Below are 20102 nucleotides of genomic sequence, written 5' to 3'. Positions count from 1 at the left end.
TGTTTGACAGTCCGTATTTTCCTATCCGTACCGCCCATAGGTCCATAAATTATTGCAGTGTTTATCAACAAAGATTTTGCGCTCGATCTTTTCAATTCAATTTTATGGAAAAACGAGCAGAAATGCATATGATTTTTTTTGGACCTTTTGATAGATATATGTCTATGGATTCAGGAAAGGTATCACTGTAATTGATTGAAATTTTCCGTTGGACCAAATTTTGGAGACTTTTGTGACATGTTCACCCCCCTTTTATGCAATATTTTGTATCAAAGAAATGCAGATTGTTGCCATGGTTACACCCAAAAGAGATTATATTTCACCATTATAACCATTAGAAATCAAATCTATGGAAGATTCTCTTTCTATAAATATACACATGCATAACACAAATATTAAGCCCTATTTGTTAGAAAGGAAGGGAAAGAGGGTGTTTAAAAATTATGAGTGTCAATTTTAAGTTTTTTTCCTAACTGTGTATTGCTACCTTATGGCATTTGACAAAGCACAGAATTGCTTATTTTTAGACAAATCATACCACAAATCTATTGATATTTAGATTATAGATACAATTCTGAGGGAGAAACATCTTTTAGTATGACAATATATGTTAGTTTTTTTGTTTATTGTCCTTAGCAACCAATATAGACATTTTGACACAAAGACTTGGTTCGGTCATAAATTGATACTTTATTGGCTACCCCTTGGAAAAGAAACAATGCGCGTTATGTAGAAACCTCAGAAGGGAACGCTTTATATTTTTTCATGCGACTAAATCAAATTTATTATTTTAGCAAGTATAAAGTCACAATTTAGCATGAATTAAGTCTAAATTTGTTCCCGCTGTTATAAATTAATTCAGTATTTGCTAAATTTTAACCAAGGCTTTGGTATGCTAATACACAACAAAATTGACATTCTAAAGCCTTAAAATAGCTTTAACTTGTAAAATTTGTCTACTATTAAGGTTAATTTAAGTTTTTAAACAAGAAAAGACAAGCACAGAAGGTATAGTTTTAGAAATTTGACTAAAAAAGGAGAATTTACACTTTGACATGGCATGTTTCACCAGATCACTTTTTTGTTGCATTTCAGTGTCAACTGCTAACCTTCATAAAATATTTATTTCTGAACCAATTTTCAAAACTAGCAGGCCAATTTGCTCGTTTAAGCTAGCAGAACACAGAAATCCATTTTAAGTGGAATTGAAAAAAAAAATGTTTATCCTTAAGGTAGCAATACACAGTTAGAAGTTTAGTTTCGCATTATGGCCATGGTGAATTTTTTAAATATGAAAGTTTTTGTACAATAAAATTGATTTTTAGATAATTGAAGAATAATAAAGCCGCCTTAGTGGGTTTATATGAACATTTAGATTGTTTTTAGCATGTTTTATAGGCCATTTTTCTGTTTGACAGTCCGTATTTTCCTATCCGTACCGCCCATAGGTCCATAAATTATTGCAGTGTTTATCAACAAAGATTTTGCGCTCGATCTTTTCAATTCAATTTTATGGAAAAACGAGCAGAAATGCATATGATTTTTTTTGGACCTTTTGATAGATATATGTCTATGGATTCAGGAAAGGTATCACTGTAATTGATTGAAATTTTCCGTTGGACCAAATTTTGGAGACTTTTGTGACATGTTCACCCCCCTTTTATGCAATATTTTGTATCAAAGAAATGCAGATTGTTGCCATGGTTACACCCAAAAGAGATTATATTTCACCATTATAACCATTAGAAATCAAATCTATGGAAGATTCTCTTTCTATAAATATACACATGCATAACACAAATATTAAGCCTTATTTGTTAGAAAGGAAGGGAAAGAGGGTGTTTAAAAATTATGAGTGTCAATTTTAAGTTTTTTTCCTAACTGTGTATTGCTACCTTATGGCATTTGACAAAGCACAGAATTGCTTATTTTTAGACAAATCATACCACAAATCTATTGATATTTAGATTATAGATACAATTCTGAGGGAGAAACATCTTTTAGTATGACAATATATGTTAGTTTTTTTGTTTATTGTCCTTAGCAACCAATATAGACATTTTGACACAAAGACTTGGTTCGGTCATAAATTGATACTTTATTGGCTACCCCTTGGAAAAGAAACAATGCGCGTTATGTAGAAACCTCAGAAGGGAACGCTTTATATTTTTTCATGCGACTAAATCAAATTTATTATTTTAGCAAGTATAAAGTCACAATTTAGCATGAATTAAGTCTAAATTTGTTCCCGCTGTTATAAATTAATTCAGTATTTGCTAAATTTTAACCAAGGCTTTGGTATGCTAATACACAACAAAATTGACATTCTAAAGCCTTAAAATAGCTTTAACTTGTAAAATTTGTCTACTATTAAGGTTAATTTAAGTTTTTAAACAAGAAAAGACAAGCACAGAAGGTATAGTTTTAGAAATTTGACTAAAAAAGGAGAATTTACACTTTGACATGGCATGTTTCACCAGATCACTTTTTTGTTGCATTTCAGTGTCAACTGCTAACCTTCATAAAATATTTATTTCTGAACCAATTTTCAAAACTAGCAGGCCAATTTGCTCGTTTAAGCTAGCAGAACACAGAAATCCATTTTAAGTGGAATTGAAAAAAAAAATGTTTATCCTTAAGGTAGCAATACACAGTTAGAAGTTTAGTTTCGCATTATGGCCATGGTGAATTTTTTAAATATGAAAGTTTTTGTACAATAAAATTGATTTTTAGATAATTGAAGAATAATAAAGCCGCCTTAGTGGGTTTATATGAACATTTAGATTGTTTTTAGCATGTTTTATAGGCCATTTTTCTGTTTGACAGTCCGTATTTTCCTATCCGTACCGCCCATAGGTCCATAAATTATTGCAGTGTTTATCAACAAAGATTTTGCGCTCGATCTTTTCAATTCAATTTTATGGAAAAACGAGCAGAAATGCATATGATTTTTTTTGGACCTTTTGATAGATATATGTCTATGGATTCAGGAAAGGTATCACTGTAATTGATTGAAATTTTCCGTTGGACCAAATTTTGGAGACTTTTGTGACATGTTCACCCCCCTTTTATGCAATATTTTGTATCAAAGAAATGCAGATTGTTGCCATGGTTACACCCAAAAGAGATTATATTTCACCATTATAACCATTAGAAATCAAATCTATGGAAGATTCTCTTTCTATAAATATACACATGCATAACACAAATATTAAGCCTTATTTGTTAGAAAGGAAGGGAAAGAGGGTGTTTAAAAATTATGAGTGTCAATTTTAAGTTTTTTTCCTAACTGTGTATTGCTACCTTATGGCATTTGACAAAGCACAGAATTGCTTATTTTTAGACAAATCATACCACAAATCTATTGATATTTAGATTATAGATACAATTCTGAGGGAGAAACATCTTTTAGTATGACAATATATGTTAGTTTTTTTGTTTATTGTCCTTAGCAACCAATATAGACATTTTGACACAAAGACTTGGTTCGGTCATAAATTGATACTTTATTGGCTACCCCTTGGAAAAGAAACAATGCGCGTTATGTAGAAACCTCAGAAGGGAACGCTTTATATTTTTTCATGCGACTAAATCAAATTTATTATTTTAGCAAGTATAAAGTCACAATTTAGCATGAATTAAGTCTAAATTTGTTCCCGCTGTTATAAATTAATTCAGTATTTGCTAAATTTTAACCAAGGCTTTGGTATGCTAATACACAACAAAATTGACATTCTAAAGCCTTAAAATAGCTTTAACTTGTAAAATTTGTCTACTATTAAGGTTAATTTAAGTTTTTAAACAAGAAAAGACAAGCACAGAAGGTATAGTTTTAGAAATTTGACTAAAAAAGGAGAATTTACACTTTGACATGGCATGTTTCACCAGATCACTTTTTTGTTGCATTTCAGTGTCAACTGCTAACCTTCATAAAATATTTATTTCTGAACCAATTTTCAAAACTAGCAGGCCAATTTGCTCGTTTAAGCTAGCAGAACACAGAAATCCATTTTAAGTGGAATTGAAAAAAAAAATGTTTATCCTTAAGGTAGCAATACACAGTTAGAAGTTTAGTTTCGCATTATGGCCATGGTGAATTTTTTAAATATGAAAGTTTTTGTACAATAAAATTGATTTTTAGATAATTGAAGAATAATAAAGCCGCCTTAGTGGGTTTATATGAACATTTAGATTGTTTTTAGCATGTTTTATAGGCCATTTTTCTGTTTGACAGTCCGTATTTTCCTATCCGTACCGCCCATAGGTCCATAAATTATTGCAGTGTTTATCAACAAAGATTTTGCGCTCGATCTTTTCAATTCAATTTTATGGAAAAACGAGCAGAAATGCATATGATTTTTTTTGGACCTTTTGATAGATATATGTCTATGGATTCAGGAAAGGTATCACTGTAATTGATTGAAATTTTCCGTTGGACCAAATTTTGGAGACTTTTGTGACATGTTCACCCCCCTTTTATGCAATATTTTGTATCAAAGAAATGCAGATTGTTGCCATGGTTACACCCAAAAGAGATTATATTTCACCATTATAACCATTAGAAATCAAATCTATGGAAGATTCTCTTTCTATAAATATACACATGCATAACACAAATATTAAGCCTTATTTGTTAGAAAGGAAGGGAAAGAGGGTGTTTAAAAATTATGAGTGTCAATTTTAAGTTTTTTTCCTAACTGTGTATTGCTACCTTATGGCATTTGACAAAGCACAGAATTGCTTATTTTTAGACAAATCATACCACAAATCTATTGATATTTAGATTATAGATACAATTCTGAGGGAGAAACATCTTTTAGTATGACAATATATGTTAGTTTTTTTGTTTATTGTCCTTAGCAACCAATATAGACATTTTGACACAAAGACTTGGTTCGGTCATAAATTGATACTTTATTGGCTACCCCTTGGAAAAGAAACAATGCGCGTTATGTAGAAACCTCAGAAGGGAACGCTTTATATTTTTTCATGCGACTAAATCAAATTTATTATTTTAGCAAGTATAAAGTCACAATTTAGCATGAATTAAGTCTAAATTTGTTCCCGCTGTTATAAATTAATTCAGTATTTGCTAAATTTTAACCAAGGCTTTGGTATGCTAATACACAACAAAATTGACATTCTAAAGCCTTAAAATAGCTTTAACTTGTAAAATTTGTCTACTATTAAGGTTAATTTAAGTTTTTAAACAAGAAAAGACAAGCACAGAAGGTATAGTTTTAGAAATTTGACTAAAAAAGGAGAATTTACACTTTGACATGGCATGTTTCACCAGATCACTTTTTTGTTGCATTTCAGTGTCAACTGCTAACCTTCATAAAATATTTATTTCTGAACCAATTTTCAAAACTAGCAGGCCAATTTGCTCGTTTAAGCTAGCAGAACACAGAAATCCATTTTAAGTGGAATTGAAAAAAAAAATGTTTATCCTTAAGGTAGCAATACACAGTTAGAAGTTTAGTTTCGCATTATGGCCATGGTGAATTTTTTAAATATGAAAGTTTTTGTACAATAAAATTGATTTTTAGATAATTGAAGAATAATAAAGCCGCCTTAGTGGGTTTATATGAACATTTAGATTGTTTTTAGCATGTTTTATAGGCCATTTTTCTGTTTGACAGTCCGTATTTTCCTATCCGTACCGCCCATAGGTCCATAAATTATTGCAGTGTTTATCAACAAAGATTTTGCGCTCGATCTTTTCAATTCAATTTTATGGAAAAACGAGCAGAAATGCATATGATTTTTTTTGGACCTTTTGATAGATATATGTCTATGGATTCAGGAAAGGTATCACTGTAATTGATTGAAATTTTCCGTTGGACCAAATTTTGGAGACTTTTGTGACATGTTCACCCCCCTTTTATGCAATATTTTGTATCAAAGAAATGCAGATTGTTGCCATGGTTACACCCAAAAGAGATTATATTTCACCATTATAACCATTAGAAATCAAATCTATGGAAGATTCTCTTTCTATAAATATACACATGCATAACACAAATATTAAGCCTTATTTGTTAGAAAGGAAGGGAAAGAGGGTGTTTAAAAATTATGAGTGTCAATTTTAAGTTTTTTTCCTAACTGTGTATTGCTACCTTATGGCATTTGACAAAGCACAGAATTGCTTATTTTTAGACAAATCATACCACAAATCTATTGATATTTAGATTATAGATACAATTCTGAGGGAGAAACATCTTTTAGTATGACAATATATGTTAGTTTTTTTGTTTATTGTCCTTAGCAACCAATATAGACATTTTGACACAAAGACTTGGTTCGGTCATAAATTGATACTTTATTGGCTACCCCTTGGAAAAGAAACAATGCGCGTTATGTAGAAACCTCAGAAGGGAACGCTTTATATTTTTTCATGCGACTAAATCAAATTTATTATTTTAGCAAGTATAAAGTCACAATTTAGCATGAATTAAGTCTAAATTTGTTCCCGCTGTTATAAATTAATTCAGTATTTGCTAAATTTTAACCAAGGCTTTGGTATGCTAATACACAACAAAATTGACATTCTAAAGCCTTAAAATAGCTTTAACTTGTAAAATTTGTCTACTATTAAGGTTAATTTAAGTTTTTAAACAAGAAAAGACAAGCACAGAAGGTATAGTTTTAGAAATTTGACTAAAAAAGGAGAATTTACACTTTGACATGGCATGTTTCACCAGATCACTTTTTTGTTGCATTTCAGTGTCAACTGCTAACCTTCATAAAATATTTATTTCTGAACCAATTTTCAAAACTAGCAGGCCAATTTGCTCGTTTAAGCTAGCAGAACACAGAAATCCATTTTAAGTGGAATTGAAAAAAAAAATGTTTATCCTTAAGGCATTTGACAAAGCACAGAATTGCTTATTTTTAGACAAATCATACCACAAATCTATTGATATTTAGATTATAGATACAATTCTGAGGGAGAAACATCTTTTAGTATGACAATATATGTTAGTTTTTTTGTTTATTGTCCTTAGCAACCAATATAGACATTTTGACACAAAGACTTGGTTCGGTCATAAATTGATACTTTATTGGCTACCCCTTGGAAAAGAAACAATGCGCGTTATGTAGAAACCTCAGAAGGGAACGCTTTATATTTTTTCATGCGACTAAATCAAATTTATTATTTTAGCAAGTATAAAGTCACAATTTAGCATGAATTAAGTCTAAATTTGTTCCCGCTGTTATAAATTAATTCAGTATTTGCTAAATTTTAACCAAGGCTTTGGTATGCTAATACACAACAAAATTGACATTCTAAAGCCTTAAAATAGCTTTAACTTGTAAAATTTGTCTACTATTAAGGTTAATTTAAGTTTTTAAACAAGAAAAGACAAGCACAGAAGGTATAGTTTTAGAAATTTGACTAAAAAAGGAGAATTTACACTTTGACATGGCATGTTTCACCAGATCACTTTTTTGTTGCATTTCAGTGTCAACTGCTAACCTTCATAAAATATTTATTTCTGAACCAATTTTCAAAACTAGCAGGCCAATTTGCTCGTTTAAGCTAGCAGAACACAGAAATCCATTTTAAGTGGAATTGAAAAAAAAAATGTTTATCCTTAAGGTAGCAATACACAGTTAGAAGTTTAGTTTCGCATTATGGCCATGGTGAATTTTTTAAATATGAAAGTTTTTGTACAATAAAATTGATTTTTAGATAATTGAAGAATAATAAAGCCGCCTTAGTGGGTTTATATGAACATTTAGATTGTTTTTAGCATGTTTTATAGGCCATTTTTCTGTTTGACAGTCCGTATTTTCCTATCCGTACCGCCCATAGGTCCATAAATTATTGCAGTGTTTATCAACAAAGATTTTGCGCTCGATCTTTTCAATTCAATTTTATGGAAAAACGAGCAGAAATGCATATGATTTTTTTTGGACCTTTTGATAGATATATGTCTATGGATTCAGGAAAGGTATCACTGTAATTGATTGAAATTTTCCGTTGGACCAAATTTTGGAGACTTTTGTGACATGTTCACCCCCCTTTTATGCAATATTTTGTATCAAAGAAATGCAGATTGTTGCCATGGTTACACCCAAAAGAGATTATATTTCACCATTATAACCATTAGAAATCAAATCTATGGAAGATTCTCTTTCTATAAATATACACATGCATAACACAAATATTAAGCCTTATTTGTTAGAAAGGAAGGGAAAGAGGGTGTTTAAAAATTATGAGTGTCAATTTTAAGTTTTTTTCCTAACTGTGTATTGCTACCTTATGGCATTTGACAAAGCACAGAATTGCTTATTTTTAGACAAATCATACCACAAATCTATTGATATTTAGATTATAGATACAATTCTGAGGGAGAAACATCTTTTAGTATGACAATATATGTTAGTTTTTTTGTTTATTGTCCTTAGCAACCAATATAGACATTTTGACACAAAGACTTGGTTCGGTCATAAATTGATACTTTATTGGCTACCCCTTGGAAAAGAAACAATGCGCGTTATGTAGAAACCTCAGAAGGGAACGCTTTATATTTTTTCATGCGACTAAATCAAATTTATTATTTTAGCAAGTATAAAGTCACAATTTAGCATGAATTAAGTCTAAATTTGTTCCCGCTGTTATAAATTAATTCAGTATTTGCTAAATTTTAACCAAGGCTTTGGTATGCTAATACACAACAAAATTGACATTCTAAAGCCTTAAAATAGCTTTAACTTGTAAAATTTGTCTACTATTAAGGTTAATTTAAGTTTTTAAACAAGAAAAGACAAGCACAGAAGGTATAGTTTTAGAAATTTGACTAAAAAAGGAGAATTTACACTTTGACATGGCATGTTTCACCAGATCACTTTTTTGTTGCATTTCAGTGTCAACTGCTAACCTTCATAAAATATTTATTTCTGAACCAATTTTCAAAACTAGCAGGCCAATTTGCTCGTTTAAGCTAGCAGAACACAGAAATCCATTTTAAGTGGAATTGAAAAAAAAAATGTTTATCCTTAAGGTAGCAATACACAGTTAGAAGTTTAGTTTCGCATTATGGCCATGGTGAATTTTTTAAATATGAAAGTTTTTGTACAATAAAATTGATTTTTAGATAATTGAAGAATAATAAAGCCGCCTTAGTGGGTTTATATGAACATTTAGATTGTTTTTAGCATGTTTTATAGGCCATTTTTCTGTTTGACAGTCCGTATTTTCCTATCCGTACCGCCCATAGGTCCATAAATTATTGCAGTGTTTATCAACAAAGATTTTGCGCTCGATCTTTTCAATTCAATTTTATGGAAAAACGAGCAGAAATGCATATGATTTTTTTTGGACCTTTTGATAGATATATGTCTATGGATTCAGGAAAGGTATCACTGTAATTGATTGAAATTTTCCGTTGGACCAAATTTTGGAGACTTTTGTGACATGTTCACCCCCCTTTTATGCAATATTTTGTATCAAAGAAATGCAGATTGTTGCCATGGTTACACCCAAAAGAGATTATATTTCACCATTATAACCATTAGAAATCAAATCTATGGAAGATTCTCTTTCTATAAATATACACATGCATAACACAAATATTAAGCCTTATTTGTTAGAAAGGAAGGGAAAGAGGGTGTTTAAAAATTATGAGTGTCAATTTTAAGTTTTTTTCCTAACTGTGTATTGCTACCTTATGGCATTTGACAAAGCACAGAATTGCTTATTTTTAGACAAATCATACCACAAATCTATTGATATTTAGATTATAGATACAATTCTGAGGGAGAAACATCTTTTAGTATGACAATATATGTTAGTTTTTTTGTTTATTGTCCTTAGCAACCAATATAGACATTTTGACACAAAGACTTGGTTCGGTCATAAATTGATACTTTATTGGCTACCCCTTGGAAAAGAAACAATGCGCGTTATGTAGAAACCTCAGAAGGGAACGCTTTATATTTTTTCATGCGACTAAATCAAATTTATTATTTTAGCAAGTATAAAGTCACAATTTAGCATGAATTAAGTCTAAATTTGTTCCCGCTGTTATAAATTAATTCAGTATTTGCTAAATTTTAACCAAGGCTTTGGTATGCTAATACACAACAAAATTGACATTCTAAAGCCTTAAAATAGCTTTAACTTGTAAAATTTGTCTACTATTAAGGTTAATTTAAGTTTTTAAACAAGAAAAGACAAGCACAGAAGGTATAGTTTTAGAAATTTGACTAAAAAAGGAGAATTTACACTTTGACATGGCATGTTTCACCAGATCACTTTTTTGTTGCATTTCAGTGTCAACTGCTAACCTTCATAAAATATTTATTTCTGAACCAATTTTCAAAACTAGCAGGCCAATTTGCTCGTTTAAGCTAGCAGAACACAGAAATCCATTTTAAGTGGAATTGAAAAAAAAAATGTTTATCCTTAAGGTAGCAATACACAGTTAGAAGTTTAGTTTCGCATTATGGCCATGGTGAATTTTTTAAATATGAAAGTTTTTGTACAATAAAATTGATTTTTAGATAATTGAAGAATAATAAAGCCGCCTTAGTGGGTTTATATGAACATTTAGATTGTTTTTAGCATGTTTTATAGGCCATTTTTCTGTTTGACAGTCCGTATTTTCCTATCCGTACCGCCCATAGGTCCATAAATTATTGCAGTGTTTATCAACAAAGATTTTGCGCTCGATCTTTTCAATTCAATTTTATGGAAAAACGAGCAGAAATGCATATGATTTTTTTTGGACCTTTTGATAGATATATGTCTATGGATTCAGGAAAGGTATCACTGTAATTGATTGAAATTTTCCGTTGGACCAAATTTTGGAGACTTTTGTGACATGTTCACCCCCCTTTTATGCAATATTTTGTATCAAAGAAATGCAGATTGTTGCCATGGTTACACCCAAAAGAGATTATATTTCACCATTATAACCATTAGAAATCAAATCTATGGAAGATTCTCTTTCTATAAATATACACATGCATAACACAAATATTAAGCCTTATTTGTTAGAAAGGAAGGGAAAGAGGGTGTTTAAAAATTATGAGTGTCAATTTTAAGTTTTTTTCCTAACTGTGTATTGCTACCTTATGGCATTTGACAAAGCACAGAATTGCTTATTTTTAGACAAATCATACCACAAATCTATTGATATTTAGATTATAGATACAATTCTGAGGGAGAAACATCTTTTAGTATGACAATATATGTTAGTTTTTTTGTTTATTGTCCTTAGCAACCAATATAGACATTTTGACACAAAGACTTGGTTCGGTCATAAATTGATACTTTATTGGCTACCCCTTGGAAAAGAAACAATGCGCGTTATGTAGAAACCTCAGAAGGGAACGCTTTATATTTTTTCATGCGACTAAATCAAATTTATTATTTTAGCAAGTATAAAGTCACAATTTAGCATGAATTAAGTCTAAATTTGTTCCCGCTGTTATAAATTAATTCAGTATTTGCTAAATTTTAACCAAGGCTTTGGTATGCTAATACACAACAAAATTGACATTCTAAAGCCTTAAAATAGCTTTAACTTGTAAAATTTGTCTACTATTAAGGTTAATTTAAGTTTTTAAACAAGAAAAGACAAGCACAGAAGGTATAGTTTTAGAAATTTGACTAAAAAAGGAGAATTTACACTTTGACATGGCATGTTTCACCAGATCACTTTTTTGTTGCATTTCAGTGTCAACTGCTAACCTTCATAAAATATTTATTTCTGAACCAATTTTCAAAACTAGCAGGCCAATTTGCTCGTTTAAGCTAGCAGAACACAGAAATCCATTTTAAGTGGAATTGAAAAAAAAAATGTTTATCCTTAAGGTAGCAATACACAGTTAGAAGTTTAGTTTCGCATTATGGCCATGGTGAATTTTTTAAATATGAAAGTTTTTGTACAATAAAATTGATTTTTAGATAATTGAAGAATAATAAAGCCGCCTTAGTGGGTTTATATGAACATTTAGATTGTTTTTAGCATGTTTTATAGGCCATTTTTCTGTTTGACAGTCCGTATTTTCCTATCCGTACCGCCCATAGGTCCATAAATTATTGCAGTGTTTATCAACAAAGATTTTGCGCTCGATCTTTTCAATTCAATTTTATGGAAAAACGAGCAGAAATGCATATGATTTTTTTTGGACCTTTTGATAGATATATGTCTATGGATTCAGGAAAGGTATCACTGTAATTGATTGAAATTTTCCGTTGGACCAAATTTTGGAGACTTTTGTGACATGTTCACCCCCCTTTTATGCAATATTTTGTATCAAAGAAATGCAGATTGTTGCCATGGTTACACCCAAAAGAGATTATATTTCACCATTATAACCATTAGAAATCAAATCTATGGAAGATTCTCTTTCTATAAATATACACATGCATAACACAAATATTAAGCCTTATTTGTTAGAAAGGAAGGGAAAGAGGGTGTTTAAAAATTATGAGTGTCAATTTTAAGTTTTTTTCCTAACTGTGTATTGCTACCTTTAGTTTATTGTTTTCCGGTTGTTGAGACATAAACAAACTGAAAATGCACATCGACAAGAGGTTTCTTTGTCTATATTTTATACACATTGGACAGGAAGTGCATAATACCAAAAAGTCTATCTGACACTTACATATCAGGTCATCAAAATCCAGGTGTCTGTTTTAGTTGTCATTTACAGAGATTGCAATGGAGCGACAACGAAGTGATGTCTCTGTTGACGGGGATTGAGTGCGAATACACGTAGAAAAAATTCAGATGAAGAAATCCATTAATCTTTTACATTGCACGGCTATTTTGGTAGCCGTAACTGGACATGTGTCCATATTCATATCTCCAACAATGATTTTAGCCAATACAGGATCTGTTGGTCTGACGTTAATTATGTGGATAGTGGGTGGTTTTATTAATTTAAGTCTGGCATTGTGTTTCACTGAACTTGGTACAATGTTTCCTTTTTCTGGAGGTCCTTATGTTTACATACTCAATGTATTTGGGCCACTTCCTGCGTTCATGTTGTTATGGGGATATTTTCTTCTTATAAATGGACCTTTCTGGGCCTTTGTCTCCTATGGTGCTTCTGTGTACATTCTACAGCCATTCTTTCCCACTTGTAGGCCACCAGAGATAGGTGTTAAAATCTTAGGAGGATGGATATTAGGTAATTTGATTATATTTTTACAATACTGTATTTTTTACATGTTCTATAAACTATCAGATTATTCATGGTATCCGTTTTGTATCATTGTATTTACTTTGAGTTAAACTAGACATGTACAAATGAATGCACGTCGTTTCGTAACCTGGTCGTTTCGTACCTGGTCGATTCGTAACTACGTTGTTTTGTAACTGAGACGTTTCGTACCTTTTGTAATTATATATGGTTATAAAGTGTTAGTTTAAATTAATTAGTTTAAATGAAAAAGTTAAAGTTATTATTTAAAAATGATCCAACTGTTCATCTAATAATAACAATATTGTAATATTTTTAATTTAAAATTTTCTGAAATCTTTTTAATTATTGGCTAATTGGTTAATTTGTAATTACGCTCGGTGACAGCTTTAATGGTTTTATGACAACTAATGACAGGTAATAAAAAGTAATTACAGTAGGTGTAAAGTGATTAAGTAGATTAATGGCACACGACCTATGGCACACGACCTGAAAAAAATAATTATTTTCTCCTTTTTTTTCACTTTTACATGCAATTGCATAACCCTCCTCCTTTTTCACCCGGGCTGGGGACCGGCGTTGGCAGAGTTAAAGTGTTTTTTTTTTTTTTAAGAACACTTTATCTTACTCTATTCTTTTTCTTTCTTTCAGATACATCACTATGTTGTCCTTTGTTTGCATGCTTATACTGGCATAAAGCCTGATTTTTCATCCGAAAAACCCTGGTATAAACATGAAACAAAGTCTTAGTGGGCCGTAGCAGCAGCAGCAGTTGGTCCGTAAACAAAAGCACACCTCCTTAATAATGTACTACTGGACATCTGGTTTTGAGTGTATTTATCCCAGAATGAGAAAATTTCTGATATATGTTTAATAACTACACAAAAAAGCAATCAGTAGTGAAATATTTTGAATAAATTTAATTTGAATTAAATTGATAAATTATTAGGCGTGGTTAAATTAAATAAATGTAAGTGACAAGTGTTCACTTAATGGTATAATAGCAGTTTTTTTTTACTCCTTTTTCATTCATCTATAAACGCCAAATAGGTCACTAACAGTAAATAAGCCAAAAGTACTTGTGATCGGTCACAGTTTCATCCGAAGACTGGAAAATTGGATGTTAAGAACGCAATCCGACTTATCAAGTTCTGTCGAAACAAAGCTTCACTGGGTAGGCGGGAGAAAAGTACAGTCATTGAGACATTTTGATCTCCACATAGTGAAGAAATTTAAACCCAACTTTGTTTTCATACAGATTGGAGAGAATGACATCTGTGATGAATTATCTAGATCTGCATCACACACAGCATCAGAAATTGTACGGCTCGCAAAAGATGTCAAGCGCTTAGGTGTTCCTTCTGTCGTTATAGGCTCCAACATCGTCAGACTAAAAACAAGAAACATGAAAGAAACAACTTATGATAGAAAGAAAAGAAGATAAATAAAGAACTAATTAGCAACATAAAGATGAGTGGTGTCAAGTATTGGAGACATCAAAGCACGTGGCAGAAGACTAAATACTTTGATAAAGACGGGGTACATCTAAATGATGATGGACAATTCAAATTCTTCTGTTCTATTCGCATGTGTGCAAAACTGTACTTGTAAAGTGTAAATTTATGTGCAATCAATTATTTAATAAATAAATATAGATATATATATACACATACATCACTAAGTCTTTTTATTACTTTTTACGTAACCTACTAATCTTATTGTTATTATATATTGATATAAGGTTACAAAACGTCTCAGGTACGAAACGACCTAGTTAAGTTACGAATCGACTAGTTACGAAACGACCAGGTTACGAAACGACCTGCACCCGTACAAATTACATAAATTGTCGGTCAAATATTTATGACATTTTGCAAGGCTATTTTATGATATTTTGTTTGATTGTTTTTTTCTTTTTTCTGCATATTAAATACAAAAATGTAAGATTGATTGATTGATTGTTTGGTGTTGAATGCCACTTTCAGCACTATTGTGCCATTTCGCGGTGGTCAGTTTTTATTGGTGGAGGAAGCCGGAGAGAACCACTGACCTTCGGTAGGAAAACTGACAATCCTAGTCAGTTAAGATTGGAGTCCTCCACACTTATTAAATAACAGTGGGTTGGATCAAATTTACGAGGGGAAATCCAGAATAAAAAATGGCTTTCAAGTTATGACTTAACAGGAAGGCTTCCAGCAAAAAATATATAAAATCCTTACAAGACTTCATTATTATTACATGTATTAGAACTAATGAATAATCAGAATTGCATACCACGTTTTCATTAATTAAAGTTACAGACCAAAATGATTGATTACAGAGGATAGCTGAGAATTAAAAGGATTCTGATATTGACAATATTCAATATTAATTAGCTCAAAAGTAATTTTTTTTGGAAAATGACGCTATCAGCGGCATGTTTCCGATACCATTGACCAGAACTTACGGAAGTCGATTATTGCCTCCGCCTACCGCACTCGGTTTCATATTTACTATTTTACATACTAACTGGAATCTGCTTGTATTACGCTACACTCGAACAAAGTGTTGTAGTCGGACGGGAACCAGTTTACATACTTTATTTTATTTACCAAAAAGATATCTTGACCTGTCCATATGTTTTTTGTTATTAAATGGCATTTGGAGCTATCCCTTTGTTATATTTTTCATATTTATTCGAGTTTTCACTTTTATGTTAATTTCTTACAATCGTAAACAATCGGTATGTATACATGATAAATAGATCCGTTTTGTTATGGTGTTGGACTTTTTACCCTCAAATGATCAGCAATCGCTAGACAAAATAGTTCTCCTAAATAATGTCAGCCTTTCATGCCATTTCAACTTTACAATCATTAAAAAAAGTGAAAATCGGAATCATTTAGATCGTAAGTCACGATAAACTCAAACTGAAAGTAAACAGTTGTTTGTAAGACGCAAGTTTACTCACCATAAACAAGCTGAAACGTTCAGTATGGCATATATTTTAGGTTAAAGACGGGCCCATTCATTTAAAAAGCATTTTGAAAGTAGACGATGGGATTATTTCAGGTTTGGGGAACGAGTAAATTATCACAAAGTTCATTTCTTGACGACCTCATAATTTCATCATGTCGATGGTACAAATCGATTTTTACTGTTTACTGTCGCTTCTCATGTTTTGTATTTAAACGGTCGTTTATTTTTAAACCCGAACCAGGCATATGCATTCTGTAATTGTGCAAATCTTCGTTCGTTGGTCAATTGGCTTATGGATAGTTGTATCAATTTCAACTCTTACATTATTTTTTTAAAAATATATTTGCATTACACATGCAATGGCAGTACCTTTCCAATTACTATTTATGTGTTGTGTCTAAATTAAAGTTGTAACACTTTATAGTGACTGGAAAGGGTAGAAAAATTCATCAGATGAGAAAAGGCTGAAGATACTTCAAACGGCACCGAATCATTAGATATTGCATCTTATAAAAAGAAACTGAGATTTGGATAGTTCCACTTCAAGGTAAAAATGTTTATCTCTTGTGAAATGAAATAAAAAAAATATTGTAACACTGTAGTTAATTAGTAAAGATACTATTACGTGTATTTCTGTATTGGCCTTATTATTGGTTCTCGGCCAGTAGTCAAACGGCACCGAATCATTAGATATTGCATCTTATAAAAGGAAACTGAGATTTGGATAGTTCCACTTCAAGGTATAAATGTTTATCTCTTGTGAAATGAAATAAAAAAAATATTGTAACACTGTACCGTAGTTAATTAATAAAGATACTATTACGTGTATTTCTGTATTGGCCTTATTATTGGTCCTCGGCCAGCAGTATTGGCCTTCCGCTTCGCCTCAGACCAATACACCCAAGACATGGACCAATAACAAGTCCAATACAGAAATACTTACGCAATGATATTATAGAATGACAGTATGGTTCAATAGTGGGAATCAGCCCCTCAACTACTTTTTACATAAATATTAACTTCTGGCTTCAACGCTTTGTTCGTCTTGTCTGGAGATCTTGCTGTAGTTCCAGTTCAGCAAGCATTTTAGAGACGTATCCCGTCCATCCTCTTTTAACTTGTAATATCTGGTGATAGATTTTGCCGCTTGACATTGTATCCTTTCAAGATTATTTTTTTTTTGTTACCGAATCATTAGATATTGCATCTTATAAAAGGAAACTGAGATTTGGATAGTTCCACTTCAAGGTATAAATGTTTATCTCTTGTGAAATGAAATAAAAAAAATATTGTAACACTGTACCGTAGTTAATTAATAAAGATACTATTACGTGTATTTCTGTATTGGCCTTATTATTGGTCCTCGGCCAGCAGTATTGGCCTTCCGCTTCGCCTCAGACCAATACACCCAAGACATGGACCAATAACAAGTCCAATACAGAAATACTTACGCAATGATATTATAGAATGACAGTATGGTTCAATAGTGGGAATCAGCCCCTCAACTACTTTTTACATAAATATTAACTTCTGGCTTCAACGCTTTGTTCGTCTTGTCTGGAGATCTTGCTGTAGTTCCAGTTCAGCAAGCATTTTAGAGACGTATCCCGTCCATCCTCTTTTAACTTGTAATATCTGGTGATAGATTTTGCCGCTTGACATTGTATCCTTTCAAGATTATTTTTTTTTTGTTACCGTGTAGGGGTCCAATACTATGGCTCCATATTAAATTATAAGATCCATTCCTAAAGATCTAGATCATTGTTCTAATCTGACACAAATTTCAATAACTGGAATGCTACCCAAGTTGAATATATGGTGACCCACGAGAACAGAATTATCACTATTGAAATTTTTAAATACCATGATTGTTCAATGTCATTAACTTAAACATGTTAAATGGAGACAGACATTTGACCTGACAGACATGAAAGGTGGTGTGGGAGTGCAAAATCAAAAACTAACTGACTATGATATATGGTTAAAGAATGAATATCAATTACATGGGTCAACATGGTCAAGGGCAGAGTTGTTATAAAATAACAATATGGCAGAGAAGTGGTTTCAAGTTTCATATAAAGCGACCTGACTGACATGAAATAAAAAATCGAAGGAGTATCCCTATTTGTCTAATCTTCAAGGTGAAATAAAACTAGTAAAACAATATAATTCTATTGTCTAAATATACAGAAATATAATTTGCTTCAAGTAACAGAAATAACTAGGTCACTAGTAACTTATTTAATGAGTATGTGGGGTATAAGAGCTTGCTAACAACAGGCTCTTCATAATCATTTGGTTTGAAAAGGATACTAGTAGTCTATATTCTTGATTTAGAAAAATGTAATTGCAAGAAAAAAATCACATTACTTAGAATACTTTAGATCATTCAGGTAGTCTTTATTTATATGTACAGCCAGTAGTCATTGGATATTGTAGATCATTCAAATAGTCTTGACCTTTTTATTAGTACAAAAGAACAGCCAGTAGTCATTGGATATTGTAGATCATTCCGGTAGTCTTGACCTATTTATTTATATAAAAAAAAACCAACCAGTAGTAATTGGATACTGTAGATCATTCAGGTAGTCTTGACCTATTCATTTGTACTGAAAAAACAGACACATATACGAATATCAATTATATGCTTACGAGACATGTTGCAATGTTAAACTTATTACGGTATGTGAAAATCAAGACTTGCATAAAAAATATCACAATATTAGAGACAGTGGCGTCATCTTTCCTCAGAGCTTTCAGCTCTTTGATTTTAAATAGAGATGACTGTCTATTATTGAAAGCTGTATGTTGCCATCTATTTGTCATGTATGACTTTTGGTTATTTATGTGTTATTAGGTTGCTGTCTCATTGATGAAAACTGCATTGAAAACCCAACATCGCCTTTTTTCATATTGCATCTAAAGATTACAATGTAACAAAGAGCATGACATTACTTTTGTACTAACACCATGGTTTTTAGCAGTTCAATATGTAATAGTATAATATAATTTACTTTTTTATTTCCTACAGTGACATTTGTGGCCTTAAATGGTGTCTATATGAAGTACGTAACCAAGGTACAAACATTTCTGTCATCAACCAAGGTAGCAGGACTACTCTTAATTGTCATTTGTGGAGTTATACAGCTGGCACGAGGTAACTTTATTAATATTTTATTAATTTATGTGGTATTCAACTAAAAAGAAAATGCATACTACAATGATCTGTTAATTCATTGACCTTGATGAATTGATTTATACTAGGTTTGGAAATAGATATTAGATATAAAAGTAAAGAGACAAGTCTGTGAGACCCATTGCCTGACAAAAATACTTCAAAAGCTCTGGTGTATATAAATTAGAAACTTATTTAAATTACACTTCCTTATGAGCAATAGTAAGGATATTTAGTGAGTATTCCAGTAATTTAACCTGTGTGAACTAGTCATTGGTTTAATCCAAACTGTCAGAATCTTAAGTCAGAGGGTCCAGTTTAGATAGACTTCATTGTATTTAAATGACCAAGATGGCATTGAATTTATTTTTATTTAGGTGAAACAGATCATTTTGAGAACATCATGGCCAACTCTAAGACAGACTTGGGAAGTATATCATTTGCTGCATTCTTCTCTACTTTTTCATATGGAGGTTGGTTAGTATTTTGAAATTTGATTTTAAACCAATCTAAAAGCCCTTTTTGTGGATGTCAGAGTACCAATTATTATTTTTTTGTATCCAATTACTGTAAATTCAGAAATCATTGCGATGTTTTTATTATTGCAAAAAATGCGACAGGGTTATGATCGCAATAATTTAAACTCGCATTTTGAAATTTTTTATATGAATTAAACAGGATTTTTCTCAATATCGCAAAATGACAAAATAGCAATAATAAATGCACGCAATAATTTCTGAATTTACAGTATCCAATAGTTGAGCAGGTTGGGATTAGTCTTCAATCTATTTATCTGATACTTCCC

The 20102-nt window shown here is 31.4% G+C and overlaps 1 protein-coding gene across 2 annotated transcripts in view; it reads left to right on the top strand.

Annotated features, from left to right (window-relative positions):
- LOC127702288 (large neutral amino acids transporter small subunit 2-like) overlaps positions 1–20102 on the top strand; it is a 96238-nt gene that overhangs the window by 62809 nt on the left and 13327 nt on the right. Inside the window, exons 1-3 of one of the 2 annotated variants that reach the window (XM_052206427.1) lie at positions 12523–13152; positions 19154–19279; positions 19675–19774. In XM_052206427.1, the coding sequence (XP_052062387.1) occupies positions 12750–13152; positions 19154–19279; positions 19675–19774 (629 nt within the window). In that variant the 5' untranslated portion in view covers positions 12523–12749. Of the gene's footprint in view, positions 1–12522; positions 13153–19153; positions 19280–19674; positions 19775–20102 lie in introns of those variants that run through there. The other variant, XM_052206425.1, reaches the window with a different exon arrangement.

Source organism: Mytilus californianus, unplaced genomic scaffold (assembly GCF_021869535.1).
Source record: "Mytilus californianus isolate M0D057914Y unplaced genomic scaffold, xbMytCali1.0.p SCAF_5, whole genome shotgun sequence".
Taxonomy (NCBI): Eukaryota; Metazoa; Mollusca; class Bivalvia; order Mytilida; family Mytilidae; genus Mytilus; species Mytilus californianus.
Note: the sequence above shows the minus strand (reverse complement) of the source record. Positions and strands in the feature narration are given on the sequence as shown.